Genomic DNA, 14,914 nt, shown 5'->3' with positions numbered 1-14,914 from the left:
TTGTTTATTATGACACAGGGCACAAGGAACGATGAACACGTAACTGTTGGCTTTTAAATGATTCAAATGTCATTCTCAGGATTATTTTCCTTTTCATTTGGGGTTACTGTAAAACAATTAGTTCCAGTAGTTTCAAAGTCTACTTTTCCCCTTTAATTAAAAGCAAATAGCATTTACTTAAGTTTATTGCGTGGGAACTCTTTAATGTGGAAATAGATTTCCTTTTGGCTGAAAAAGTTGCAGCTGGAATACCTAGAAGTTTTCATGTGAATGGCTACAGATAGTCTTAACTCTAAATGTGGCAAGAAGAGATGGGAGGAAGTGTGAAATCCACTCAGAGAGGCCTAATTATTTGTAAATGTTACATAGTGACTCCTAGAAGAATTTTTAATTTATTGCAAAAGGGCTTATCAATGCCATTCAGAAGCCAAATCCCTGCATACTTCACTGAGCATTTGCCCAGTGCATCCTTCTTAGGAAGTTCAGAACACGCTCTGAAATTCTGCAACCTACTTACTTTTGGAGGAGAATGAAATTGCCACTTAGAAAAGCCAAACTGAGGGCAGAGAAATTCTCGGAAAAATAGTGCTATGGCTTTCAGATCCTGACCCCACACCCTGACGGGCCTCTAACTGCAACATCTGGCCATATAATTGCTCATCGGACTTTAGATGCCAAAGGTCTTCTGGATTGTACAATTCTATTCCATGACTAGTTTATATTATATAATTCTAGGACTCCCCCAGCTTCATATTCACGTTTGGAAGAACTTTTAGACCTCACCTACAAAAAGATATTGACAAAATTGAACGAGTCCAAAGACGGGCTACAAGAATGGTGGAAGGTCTTAAGCATAAAAAGTATCAGGAAAGACTTAATGAACTCAATCTGTATAGTCTGGAGGACAGAAGGAAAAGGGGGGACATGATCGAAACATTTAAATATATTAAAGGGTTAAATAAGGTCCAGGAGACGTGGTAGATAAATCCACAGTAACTGAATTTAAACATGCCTGGGATAAACATATATCCATCCTAAGATAAAATACAGAAAATAGTATAAGGGCAGACTAGATGGACCCTGAGGTCTTTTTCTGCCATCAGACTTCTATGTTTCTATATTTCTATAGTGCATAAGTGCACTAGAGTGCCTTCCGACCCCTGTCCTGTTGTCTCTCCTATATCCCATATAGCTTCTCTTCTATCCCTTATCTTTCTTCTATTCTCTCATTGATTTATTTTATCCTATACTCTCTCTTCTATTCCTTCTCTAATTTTATTTTCTTGAAGGTGTCCTCTATTATCTTCATTGTGTATTATTGTGTATTGGACAAAATTAAATGAATAAATAAAAGATCTTGTCCATTTTTAGTTCAGTTATAATATTAAACATTTGCCAATATACCATTAAATTTGTATTTGTTTCAGTGAATTAATATGAATGAATGTTGAGAATTATTCATCCCCCTTTTCCCCAAAGGGCAAGGCATGCAGCTTTCAGCTCATTTCAGTGTCTACCTCTTGAATTTCCAGTTGAACAAGCTGTGTTTCCCAAGACACAATTGTGATTGCACAGGATAGCTGGATCAAAATGATCCTAGGAGTTTCTTAATGATTCACAGACACAACCTTGACTATACAGTATACATTAAAAGAATCAATATCATCAAAGGAAGATTTTTCTTAGTTGAGTCTTTTCTTCAGATCATCTTGGCAAGCAAAATCCTCTTTATCCATTTATTTATGTGTGCAATTGGTTCGTCCGTTCAATTTCTACAGCTATCTATCTCAAGCAAATGAAACTTGCTACGTTCTACATAGTTTTCGCTTTTATTGAACCCTGCAGCTCACAACTCTAGGAATGGTCAGCTTCTGATGATGAAAATGTTACTTAGTAGGGTTAAAGCAAAACGTGACAGCTAAGAATCCCAAGGGGTCTCTCGCTCAAGCTACTAGAACTGACATTAAGCCTGCAAATAGAAATGTCAAGAAGAACAATTCTACATTTTTGGAATAGGTTCTTATTCCATTTAATATTGCTTTTCCATTTGCTGATGAAGTAGAATATGGTTCTGATGTTGTAGCATTTCGTAGAATGAGTACATTATTCATACACTTAGTTAGAAAGTACCTTAGTACTTCTTAGTACTTTATATTGTTACAAGACCAAAATAATCTCAAAAAACAAAAAAAGGGGACACTTTCTAATGAAATTTTCTAGCATCCTGAAAAAATGGTTTTAAAACCACCTCTTTAATGAAGAAAGAAATATTCTTGGGAATTGTAAGGCAGATTTTTGGCACAGAAGTTTTGAATAAGCAAATATGTAATATTTTTAGAAACTTACAGAGGGTAAAATGATATTTACTTGACATTAATGCTGTAGAGGCTCTGAATTGGTAGTGACTGTCAAGGACAGTTATGTTGAATGATAGACTTCAGAAACAGTTACACTATTCAGGTTAGAATAAAGAAGTAATTGTTTGGGATGAGTTATATATAGGAAGTAGAGAGAAGGAATCAATAGCAGTACCTTCATTTGAATTCTTGGCTTTTTTATTTTATTTCATAAAGACTCTAGTTCTTAAGGACTATTAAGCAGGAGTGCTCAGAATAAGTCACTATGAATTCTAAAATTAGGTTTATGATATTTCAAGAATTGGATCAGTCTTCCAAGAAAAATTTCCATAGAAATCAGCAGCAGTTTCAAGATCAGTGTTTTAACTATTAAACCAAGTGAGAGAAGTAGATACATTTGTTATTCCTTGATAAATGTTTACAAATAATGGTTAGTGAATTCAATTTGTCCTTTGCAAAGATTATGGAAGAAATTTTTATTGTTCCCTATGCTTCCTTATACTCATGGTTTGTACTGATGGTTTGTTTATTTATTTATTTATTTATTTATTTTTATTTATTTTGTCCAATACACAATACATATTGAAGAGGATAGACATGAAGTATTATATATAAAGAAAAGATATAAAAGTAGAGGAGAAGATATATGAAAGGGAGAAAAGATATATGAGATATGAGATAAGGAAAGACAACTGGACAGGGGACGAAAGGCAGGCCACTTATGTACGCTCCTTACTGACCTCTTAGGAACCTGGAGAGGTCAATCGTGAATAGTCTAAGGGAGAAATGTTGGGGGTTAGGGGTTGACACTACTGAGTCCGGTAATGAGCTTCACGCTTCGACAACTCGATTGCTAAAGTCATATTTTTTACAGTCAGGCTTGGAGCGATTAATATTAAGTTTGAATTTGTTGCGTGCTCTTGTATTGTTGAGGTTGAAGCTGAAGTAGTCATTGACAGGCAGGACGTTGCAGCATATGATTTTGTGGGCAATACTTAGATCGTGTTTTAGGCGTCGTAGTTCTAAACTTTCTAGACCTAGGATTGATAGTCTGCTTTCGTAGGGCATTCTGTTTTGAGTGGAGGAGTGAAGGGCTCTTCTGGTTCTTGCGTATCGTTGCCTTTACTTGCCTAATGTAACGCAAAAGTCAATTTATCTGGCCACAAGTCCTAATTCCAAAGCATCTCCTTCATATACATGCCACAAATAGTCCTTCATATCATATACCCTGCTTTGGTATATCAAGGAATTGTCTTTGATTACAAACTATATGTTTTAGTAAACTGCAGCATTCTCAACTCTCCCCATTCAAAGTGGGATACATAGTCAAAACATTAAAATACTAAATTATGAAAGAAATAAAATAGATACATACAAAATTATGCTTATGCCAATTTTGTAATATGGAAGTGAGAATTTGATAGGTCTCTCCAAAACTTCAGATAGCAAATGAACCTTTGCACCTTTTTTTTTTGCCTTTTCTGGAAGACTAATCTTGGCAAATATTGTGTAAGGAATAATAATATAAATGCAAACCAATCAGCATGGTTCAACTTCTCAGTAATATTATGGGAAACAAATTTAGAAGAGTATAATATAATTCTGGTCTCAGACATTTAAAGCTGTATAAAAGGGAAAATTTGGAAAAGCCGCTTTATTAATAAAAGATTCACATCTGGGTCTCTTCAGCTTTCATAAAATGGGAAACAAGGAGGAAGGATGGATAAATCTATACACAGTGTACAAAAACAAATTGAACAGAATGGTCTGTTGTTCTACTTATAAATGGTTATTATTAAATGCAGCTACAGGTACAAACCATCTGTTTAATGATTATTCAAAATTAAGATGAACTTAAAAATAACTACTTATTATCTGTCCTTTAAGCTATAACTGCTAGCACCCCTCTTCCCTTGGTCATGTTTTCATATCCAGGCACTTGGCAACCAGCATACATATTTACTACTGGTGGCAGCATCCAACAATCATGTGCCCATGATGTCTGATATTTTTTTACACTTTCAAGCAGTTTTTGTCACATTCTGGCAAAAAGAGCCCATTTAGAAGAATGGTGGCACATTTTAACTCTAACACAAAAATGATTGAATCTTGTCATAGAGTATCTAAACTTACAAACTCTACAACTTATTAATCAAAATTCCAGGCTCTATTGTGGTTGAAACTTGAGAACTTCCTTTTTTTTAATGCCAGAGATTTTACACCAGCTACCGGTAGTAAAGCGAAATTATTATTATTATTATTATTATTATTATTATTATCAATTCAACACAGCAAACGAGATCACTATGCTGGATTGCGTATTTCATCACCCGTCGGGCGCTTCCCAAGCACCTAGGACTGGATGATGTAGCGGTGAATTATGTTTGCCCATCCCAGTAAAGCGGCCTTTTGCAATTTACAGATGGAGATTCTGTCAATTCCAATGGTTTTCAAATGTCCGCTGAGATCCTTTGGTACTGCGCCCAGCGTGCCAAGTACCACTGGGACCACTTTCACGGGCTTATGCCAGAGTCATTGCAGCTCGATTTTTAGATCTTCGTATTTCACTAATTTCTCTAGCTGCTTCTCCTCAATTCTGCTGTCTCCTGGGATTGCGATGTCGATGATCCATACTTTCTTTTTCTCCACGATCACAATGTCTGGGGTGTTATGCTTCAGAATTCGGTCAGTCTGAAGTCGGAAGTCCCACAGTAGTTTTGCTTGCTCATTTTCTACCACTTTTTCGGGCTTATGATCCCACCAGCTCTTTGCCATTGGTAAATGGTAGTTCTGGCACAACAAGTTCCAGTGGATCATCTGTGCCACAGCATCATGTCTATGCTTGTATTATTATTATTATTATTATTATTATTATTATCAATTCAACACAGCAAATGAGATCACTATGCTGGATTGTGTATTTCATCACCAGTCAGGCGCTTCCCAAGCACCTAGGACTGCGTGATATAGTGGCGAATTATGTTTGCCGATCCCAGTAAAGCGGCTTTTTGCAATTGACAGATGGAGATTTTGTCAATTCTGATGGTTTTCAAATGTCTGCTGAAATCCTTTGGTACTGCGCCCAGCATGCCAAGTACCACTGGGACCACTTTCACGGGCTTATGCCAGAGTCATTGCAGCTCGATTTTTAGATCTTCGTATTTCACTAATTTCTCTAGCTGCTTCTCCTCAATTCTGCTGTCTCCTGGGATTGCAATGTCGATGATCCATACTTTCTTTTTCTCCACAATCAGGAGAAATTATTTTTTATTATTATTATTATTATTATTATTATTATTATTATTTAATTAATTCATTATCATTATCATTATTGTATTTATTTATTAATTAATAATTAATAAAATGATAAAGAACTGGTGGGATCATAAACCTGAGAAAGTAGTTGAAAACAAACATGCCAAAATACTTTGGGACTTTTGAATTCAAACTGACAGGGTATTGGAACACAATACATTGGACCTTACAGTTGTAAGGAAAAAAGGGGGTGTGGATTCTTGATGTCGCCATACCAGGTGACAGTCAAGTTGATGAAAAACAAGAAAAACATAGCCGATATTAGGATCTTAAAATCGAACTACAATGACTTTGGCATCAGCCAGTAGAGGTGGTCCCAGTAGTAATCGGCACACTAGGTGCTGTGCCAAAAGACCTCAGCCGGCATTTGAAAACAATAAACATTGACAAAATCATGACTTGTCAGTTGCAAAAGGCCACCGTACTTGGATCTGCACGCATCATACGAAAATACATCACATAGTCCTAGACGCCTGGGAAGTGTTCAACTTGTGATATTGTGATACAAAATCCAGCATATAAATCTCATTTGCTGTGCATTACTGATATTTTGTGAATAAAACAGTAGCAGCAGCAGCAACAACAACAACAATAATAATAATAATAATAAATAATAAACCATAATAATAAATGAGGTGAAAAGCACCTTCATATCCATGCTTTCCCCAATGGTATTCAGAGATTGTAGACTTCTGAATACCAGTGTGGAAAGCATGGATATGAAGGTGCTTTTTAATCATGTTCTCATTACTACCGATGGCTTACCATTGGCAGCACTAGGAACAAAATGGGATTTCCATTTGATCAATAGTTTTTTAAGTAAGCTCTATTCATTTATAAATTAAGTAAAAGGAAGTACAGTACCAGTATCCTTACCAAAAGCTGACGAGCTATGCAGGAAAAGATCTTTCAAGTTGCTATGAAACCGGAGCAGAGATGAAGGACAGAGGGAGAAGCATTGCAGGACCTATCATTATCTTAAAATATGAATAGATGGTTATATTGATAGAGTGAAAAAACAAGAGTGGTTTTGATGGGTTTCTTTCAATGCATAACAAATAGAAGCATCAGTAATGGAACAATATTTAAAAAGTATGAATGTGCAAGCATTACACGGGTTTTTCCAGTGTTGTAGGGAGAAGATAGTTAAAAGCAGGATGATTTTTTTTTGAAGATTTAAAACATTAAATAAAATAATAAGCTTGAGCTAACCCATATCTGTTTCTCTCCCTCCCTGCAGTCTGTTCTGCAAGTGAATTCCAGTGCAACAACAAGACCTGCATAGCCACAATCTTTGTCTGCGATGGTGATGATGACTGTGGGGATGGCAGTGACGAGAGGAAGTGCCCCCCCTTCACTTGCAACCCGAATGAGTTCCAGTGCAACAATAGCCTGTGCATCCCACAGATTTGGGTCTGTGACAAACAGCCTGATTGTGAGGACCTCTCAGATGAGTCCATGGAGAGGTGTGGGTACAAACTCAAACCACAAATCGTGAGCACCTGTGCAGCGCATGAGTTCCAGTGCGGCAATGGGGAATGTATCCATTTGAATTGGAAATGTGATGGAGATGAAGACTGCAAAGACAAGTCAGATGAACAAGATTGTTGTAAGTGTCCCAAATTTTGAACCGTATTTGGAGAGAGTGTCGCATGTGATGGCTTTTGCATTTCAATCCTGTGTGGGGTTCCTGCAGAATTTGTGTGCATCTTTTATTTTGCAATAAGTTATAACTCAATCTTTGAAATGTCATAATCAGTTGATGAGGTCTTTGTTCCAAATTGCCCAGATTATCAACAAGATTATTGCTGAAGTGCCTGACAATCAAGATTGTTCTTTAAAAACAAAATTAATCCTAAATAAAATATTGAGTTCAAGATTTTTGGCTTTAAAAAATCTAGTTACTAATACAGTGTTCCCTCGATTTTCGCGGGGGATGCATTTCAAGACCGCCCGCGAAAGTCGAATTTCCACGAAGTAGAGATGCGGAAGTAAACACACTATTTTTGGCTTTGAACAGTATCACAAGCCTTCCCTTAACACTTTAAACCCCTAAATTGCAATTTTCCATTCCCTTAGCAACCATTTAGATTATTACTCACCATGTTTATTTATTAAAGTTTATTTAAAAAAATATTTATTAAAGGCGGACGAAAGTTTGGCGATGACATATGACGTCATTGGGCGGGAAAAACCGTGGTATAGGGAAAAACCCCGCAAAGTATTTTTTAATTAATATTTTTGAAAAACCGTGGTATAGACATTTCATGAAGTTTGAACCCGCGAAAATCGAGGGAACACTGTATTATATATTGATTCTACATTGTATCTGAAATTGAGTAATTAATAACAAATCCATTTGACTCTCACTAGTTGATTCTAATTCATGCTTTCCATAAAAAGGTGCATCTAGTTTGCATTCCTGTCTGCGCATCATTTTAAATTGTAATGAAAAATGCTTGTATCTGCAACTTGAATAGCTTTGGGTGCCAAAAATTGAAGGTCCCCTTCTGTAAATATTCAAGTTACTATGGACCCCGAGCTATTGAATATTGCATTTCTCTTCACACAATGTTTCATCCATTTTTTAGGTGTTAAGTAGTTTAAGCTAGTCATTCACCCAAGGCTTAAGAGACAGACAGACAGAAATTGAGAAAATGTTTCACTGAAATATTTATAAATGCAACATGGAAATGAAATATTTATACAAAACTATGCATGAGCAGGGTGGCTGGAAAACATCTGCCTGGTTGACAATTTTTGCTTGAGGACTGAATCTTTTTAATTTGCCAAGAAATCCTTATGCGATTTATTTACAAATTATTGAGAATTAGTAAAGATCATATAAATTGGGCAAATACATTAAGTCGTCAGATATTCCTATTCATTAATTTAAAATGTACCTTCTGGATTATTATTGTTTGTTTGTCTTGGTTGTTTTTTTTCATCCCTTTATGGATTTCTTTGCCTATTCTCACTTAATTCTAATCTTCCTTTCTTATTTTTCTCTTTTTTATTTATTTTATTTATTTATTTATTAGATTTGTATGCCGCCCCTCTCCGTAGACTCGGGGCGGCATACAAACCTAATAAATGAATGAATGAATGAATGAATGAATGAATTAAAAAGAGAAAAATAAGAAAGGAAGATTATAATTTTAGAATTTTTTAAAATTAGATTTTTAAAAAAATAAAGACCTTGAGTTATTATCTAGAAGTAGAATTGAACAGTCTTAAGAAATGGGGGAGTGGTTATTCCATTTTCAGAAGAAGTAATAGATATATAGTTAGTCCTCAACTTACCAAGTTCATTTAATGACCGCTTAGTTACAATGGCACTGAAAAAAGTGACTTTTAACGACTATGACTTGTAACATCCCTACAGCCACGTGATCAAAATTCAGATGCTTGGCAACTTGTTGGGAAAAGTGATCAGGGTTATCCTTGAGTTGTCAGGGACATGCATTTCAGGGATATGGGATTGCAGTAGATATCCAGTAAATGATGAGTAATGATAAAGTCATAAACAGATTTGTTAAAGTGTATTAAATAGGTAGGTAGGTAGGTAGGTAGGTAGATAGATAGATAGATAGATAGATAGATAGATAGATAGATAGATAGAATAAAATAATAAATAAATAAATAAATAAATAATTGTTTACTTTTAGATAAATAGCACAGTCCAATTAAACAGTCAAAATCATTCACATTTAGTCAGTCAACACAGAGTCAATTATGAATGAATCAGCATTCCAGAGCACATCAGCCTCCAACTAGGATCTCTGGCTCCCTCTTATGGCAAACGTAAAACACCATAGCCAATCAGAATACAGTGGTACATTTAAAGTTAAATTACTCAAATATATACAAACATGCAAACATATACAAATATAGATTGATGGCTTGTTTATTATTTATTAGATTTGTATGCCGCCCCGAGTCTTCGGAGAAGGGCGGCATACAAATCTAAATAATAATAATAATAATAATAATAATAACAACAACAACAACAACAACAACAACAATAATAATAATAATAATATATTAACAACCCAACCATTTGCACTTAGTCCTAACACAACTGACTTATATTTATGACGTTTGCAGTGGATTGGGATAATCCTTGCCAGTCATGTTGTGCCACCATATGTGACTGGGCAACAATATTAATATAAATATTTATATTTATAAATATAAATATATAAACATATTGACCTCTCCCGATTCCTAAGAGGTCAGTAAGAGGCGTGTATAGGTTCACCACCCTGCCTTCCGTCCCCTGTCCTAATGTTTCTTTTTTACTAGTATCATGTATATGAATATTATTATATCTTTGCATACCACCAATATGTACTTGACAAAACAAACAAATAAAATAAATAAACGTGCTAAATTGCAACCTCCTGACAAACAAAGTCAATGAGGAAATCAGATTCGCTTAACAACTGTGTTACTAACCTAATAACTGCAGTGATTAATTTAACAACTGTGGCAAGAAAAGTCACAAAACTCACTTTAAAAAATTTTCACTTAGCCCCAGAAATTTTGGGCTCCATTGTGGTCATAAGTCAAGGACTACCTGTACAAGATAGTGGCTCATGCGACATGTGGCATTTTGACAGCCTTCTAGTACCAAGTCCCACTCAGAATAAATTTCATCACAAGTCCAGGAACTAGCTATATATGCTTGGAAGTTTTTTTCTCTCACATGATTTACTTCAATTCATCCTGATTTACCAAAGCATGATTTTCAGTGACATTTCTCTGGGAAACTGTTTGAGCTCTTCAGAAGAGTCAGAAAAATTAAAGCACAGTTCCTGAGTCTGCTATTTCGTTTTGTAGGGAATACTCAAATCAGACTTCTCCAGTTGGGAAATTGTGGTTCAGCTAACCAGAAAATATTGAATTGACAGGTGGTAAAGAGGGAAGGGAGATTAAAGTGCTAGGTCCCCCAGGGACTAGTTCATTCCAACAGACAGGTCCTAAACTGCTGTATCAACATTAGATCACAATTGTTTGTTTATATATCTACTGCAATAAGCTTTCTGATCTTTTGCATTCCTAATGATTATTAAATCTTTTTGGCAAAGAACCTAAAATAATCAACTTTCCTTTGTTTGCACTTAGCTCCCACACTGCCATATCTCATATATAAAATAAATGGCTCCTAAATTTAAAATCCCTTTCAAGGCCATATTTGCCAACTGTTGTCATAATTGTTTTTGAGGGAAGAAACTAAAACGAGGGCTTTAATTTTAATGCTGAAAACAAATAAAAATGCTTTGGCAAGTGAACAAAATAGAGAGCAGCAGATGAACAAAGAAATAAATAAAATATGTGTTGGAAAAAGCACACCTAATGTCTTGATTTATGCATGCATGTGTGTTTGCATATTTATATTTTATATTTATGCAGTGTATATCTATTTAAATCTTTTAAGAGGACTTCAGTAGGTAGATAATTGGAAGATAAACGGTTCTGAATATAAATTCCTGGTATCTCCTGTTTAAGGATTTTTACCCTACGAAAGCAGACTATCAATCCTAGGTCTAGAACAGTGATTTTCAACCTTTTTTGAGCCACGGCACATTTTTTACATTTACAAAACTATGGGGCACATTGAGAGGGGGGGGGGCTAAAAAAAGTTTGGACAAAAAAAATCTCTCTCTCTCTCTCTCTCTCTTCCTCCCTTTTGCTCTATTTCTCTCTCCCTCCCTTTTTCTCTCCCTCTTTTTTCTCTCTTTCTCCATCCCTCTTTCTTTCTCTCTTCCTTCCTTCCTCTTTTTTGCTCTCTTTCTCCCTCCCTCCCTCTATGTCTTTCTCTCTCCCACCTTCCCTCCCTTTCTCTCTTTCTTTCTTTCTTTCTTTCTTTCCTTCTTTCTCTCTTTCTTTCTCTTGTTCTCTTTCTCTATCTTTCTTTCTTTCTCTCTTGTTCTCTTTCTTTTTCTCTCTTTCTTTCTCTCTCTTTCTCTCTTGCTTTCTCTCTCTCTCTCTCTTTCTCTCTTGTTTTCTTTCTCTCTCTCTTGCTTGCTTGCTTTCTCTCTTGCTCTTTCTTTCTCTCTTGCTCTCTCTTGCTTTCTTTTTCTCTCTCTCTTTCTTTTTCTCTCTGAGCTTCACGGCACACCTGACCATGTCTCACGGCACACTAGTGTGCCGCGGCACACTGGTTGAAAAACACTGGTCTAGAAAGCTTAGAACTACGTCGACTAAAACAAGATCTAAGTATTGCCCACAAGATCATATGCTGCAATGTTCTACCTGTCAATGACTACTTCAGCTTCAATTGCAACAACACAAGAGCACGCAACAAATTCAAACTTAATATTAACCGCTCCAAACTTGACTGTAAAAAATATGACTTCAGCAACCGAGTTGTCGAAGCGTGGAACTCATTACCTGACTCAGTAGTGTCAACCCCTAACACCCAACATTTTTCCCTTAGACTATCCATGATTGACCTCTCCAGGTTCCTTAGAGGTCAGTAAGGGGCGTGCATAAGTGCACCAGTGTGCCTTCCGTCTCCTGTCCAATTGTCTCTCCTTATCTCATTTATCTTTTCTTCCTTTCAAAAATGTTCACCTATACTTTTATATCTTTTCTTCTATTATTTTCTTTACTTATATTATTACATATCTTTCTCTTCAATGTGTATTATGTATTGAACTAAATAAATAAATAAAATAAATAAATAAAACAAGATTTCAGACTCTGGTTAAGCAACCCACATAAAAATGTAAAGTGTTTTTAGGAATCCCTTTATATTATTGAAATATGAAAACAAGTCTGATATATAAAGTATGCTTTTTCTATTTCATACGATTTGAGAAACAAATGTTGCTGAATAATCACTACTAATGGAGTCAGTGAAGCAAAAGATTATCAAAGGCAGCACAAAATCTGCAGTGGATTAGACTTACTTGATGAACTCAGCTGATATTTAGAACTTGTCCTTCCTGGGTATATTTCTGTTTCCATTTGTTCTCCAGTTATCCTTGCGAACTTTAGGCCAGTAGCTGTTCCAAATGTTTTGATGTGTTTATATAGGTACTCCTCAACTTACGCAAAATTTATTTGCTAAGCAAGACAGTTATTAAGTGAGTTTCTCTCCATTTTACAACCTTTGTTGCCACAGTTTTTAAATGAAGCACTGCAGTTGTGAAGTTAGTAAGATGGTTGTTAAGTGAATTTGGTTTCTGTGTTGATTTTGCTTGTCAGAAGTTTGTGAAAGGTGATTTCAACATTTGCAACCATCATAATTATGAGCCAGTTGCTAAGTGGCCAAATTTTTATCACATGACTATGGGGATGCTGCAACAGTAGTAAGTCTGAAAAACTGTCATAAGTCACTTTTTTTCAGTACCGTTGTAACTTTGAATGATCACTAAATAAATGATTGTAAGTCGAGGACTATCAATAGAACTGATGTAGTAAGCAGTTTAATGGCTAGGTTCTATAAAGGCATCAGCAATTCAACTTGACTCAAAGGAGATTTTATTATTATTGTTACCTTTATGTAGATTAGAGGGCATGATCATGACTTTTGCTTATTATGATGTTGTAAGCAAAGCTCTTCCCTTTCCATCCATCCATATTTTCATTCTATGTGTATATTATGTTTCCAACTCTTATCTTCTGCATTCACATATAATATTCTAGCATGGTATCAAATACTATCTACTTTGATTCCATTTCAGTACGCAATTACTAAACAGAGGTTTATCTTTAATGTTAATGGCTTTCCATGAACCAGCCCAATAATTTGCTAATATTATGTTAGAAGACTCTCATGGATAAGTGAAACCAAGATTGGTTCCCTGAATTCCAAGGCTTTATTTTTACTTAGACTGCTTATTTTTTCATTAAATGAGCTCAATCCCACGAAGTTTAATGAAGTTAAAATGATTTAAATTGAAGTGAGCTATAAATTGGTAGTTGGTATTTCACCTGAAACCCAAGGAGAAAAGAACAATTCCCGAATTTACCATTCAGAACAATGTCTAGTTTAGTGCTTCTTGTTGCACTTCACTAACTATTTTAAAAAAAAACCACACACATCCCGGTAGGACATTCAGAAGGTTCTTTGTCAGAGGTATTGACATGCTACATAAAATAAAACCCTTACTACAGATGTGGTTTTTAACTTGCCCAGTGATCTGTGAATAGACTTCTGTATATTTACTCTGTGGGATGTTTGGAATCGGATTAGACATCACAAAAAGAATATAGCATTGTGTAAATATTCTGCTTGCCAAAGTCTAGTTCACTGTAGTGATTTCGAATACCTATAATTTACAGTCTAATTAATTGTATCTATACCTCGGTATGTTTATTTTATCTTCTATACTTGCTAGATACATCGTAGTCTCTTCTTCTTGTGTCCAGGATGTTGAAGAGCCATAATTTCTGTTCCTCGTGACAGTAAAATTGCTGAGGAGATTCTGTCACAATTTTCTTGGATCATCTGGATTAGTGCCTGTGTCATATTGTTTGAGCTACTCTTTGGCAGAGATTTCCTGTCTTTTAAAATAAGGATGTTTGTACTCGAAGGGGGAAATACATGATTTCAGAGAGGTGTTTCTACTGTGTTACCACAGCTATTGTCGGCATTGACACTCGGCTATGACAGGTTTTGTGCTTTCTTTTAAAAAAAAGCATTTGGACCGGTTTAAAAATTGTTACAAAGCAGCAATATAGGTGGGCTAACAATAGCCATTTGTTTGTTTGTTTGTTTATTTATTTATTTAATTAATTAATTAATTAATTAATTAATTGTTAGAGTTGAAAGGGACCATGCAGGTCATCAAGTCCAACCCCCTGCCTGAGCAGGAATCCTAAAGCACCCCAGCCAAATGGCAGTCCAATCTCCTCTTGAAAGTGTCCAGAGTTGGGGAGTTCACAACCTCCGCAGGCAGGTTGTTCCACTGGTTGATCGCTCTGACCGTCAGGAAGTTCTTCCTTACTTCTAGGTTGAATTTCTCCTTGGTCAGCTTCCAGCTGTTGTTCCTCGTCCGGCCCTCTGGTGCTCTGGAGAATAGAGTGGCTCCCTCCTCTCTATGGCAACCCCTCATATACCTGTATACAGCTATCATGTCCCCTAAACCCCTCCTTTTCTCTAGGCTATCCATGCCCAGTTCCCGCAATCTCTCTTATACGAAGAGAGATTGCGGGAACTGGGCATGGATAGCCTAGAGTCTTGGTTTCAAGTCCCCTAATCATTTTGGTTGCTCTTTTCTGCACCTTCT

At 35.9% G+C, this 14,914-nt stretch overlaps 1 protein-coding gene across 1 annotated transcript in view; it reads left to right on the top strand.

The window, feature by feature from the left end:
- The window catches only part of LRP8 (LDL receptor related protein 8), a 298,893-nt gene that overhangs the window by 241,036 nt on the left and 42,943 nt on the right, over window positions 1-14,914 (top strand). Inside the window, exon 5 of the mRNA XM_070745919.1 lies at window positions 6,913-7,281. Within this exon, the coding sequence (XP_070602020.1) occupies window positions 6,913-7,281 (369 nt within the window). The remainder of the gene's footprint in view (window positions 1-6,912; window positions 7,282-14,914) is intronic.

This window comes from Erythrolamprus reginae, chromosome 3, assembly GCF_031021105.1.
Source record: "Erythrolamprus reginae isolate rEryReg1 chromosome 3, rEryReg1.hap1, whole genome shotgun sequence".
NCBI classification, from domain to species: Eukaryota; Metazoa; Chordata; class Lepidosauria; order Squamata; family Dipsadidae; genus Erythrolamprus; species Erythrolamprus reginae.
This window is presented reverse-complemented; position numbering and strand designations above follow the sequence as displayed.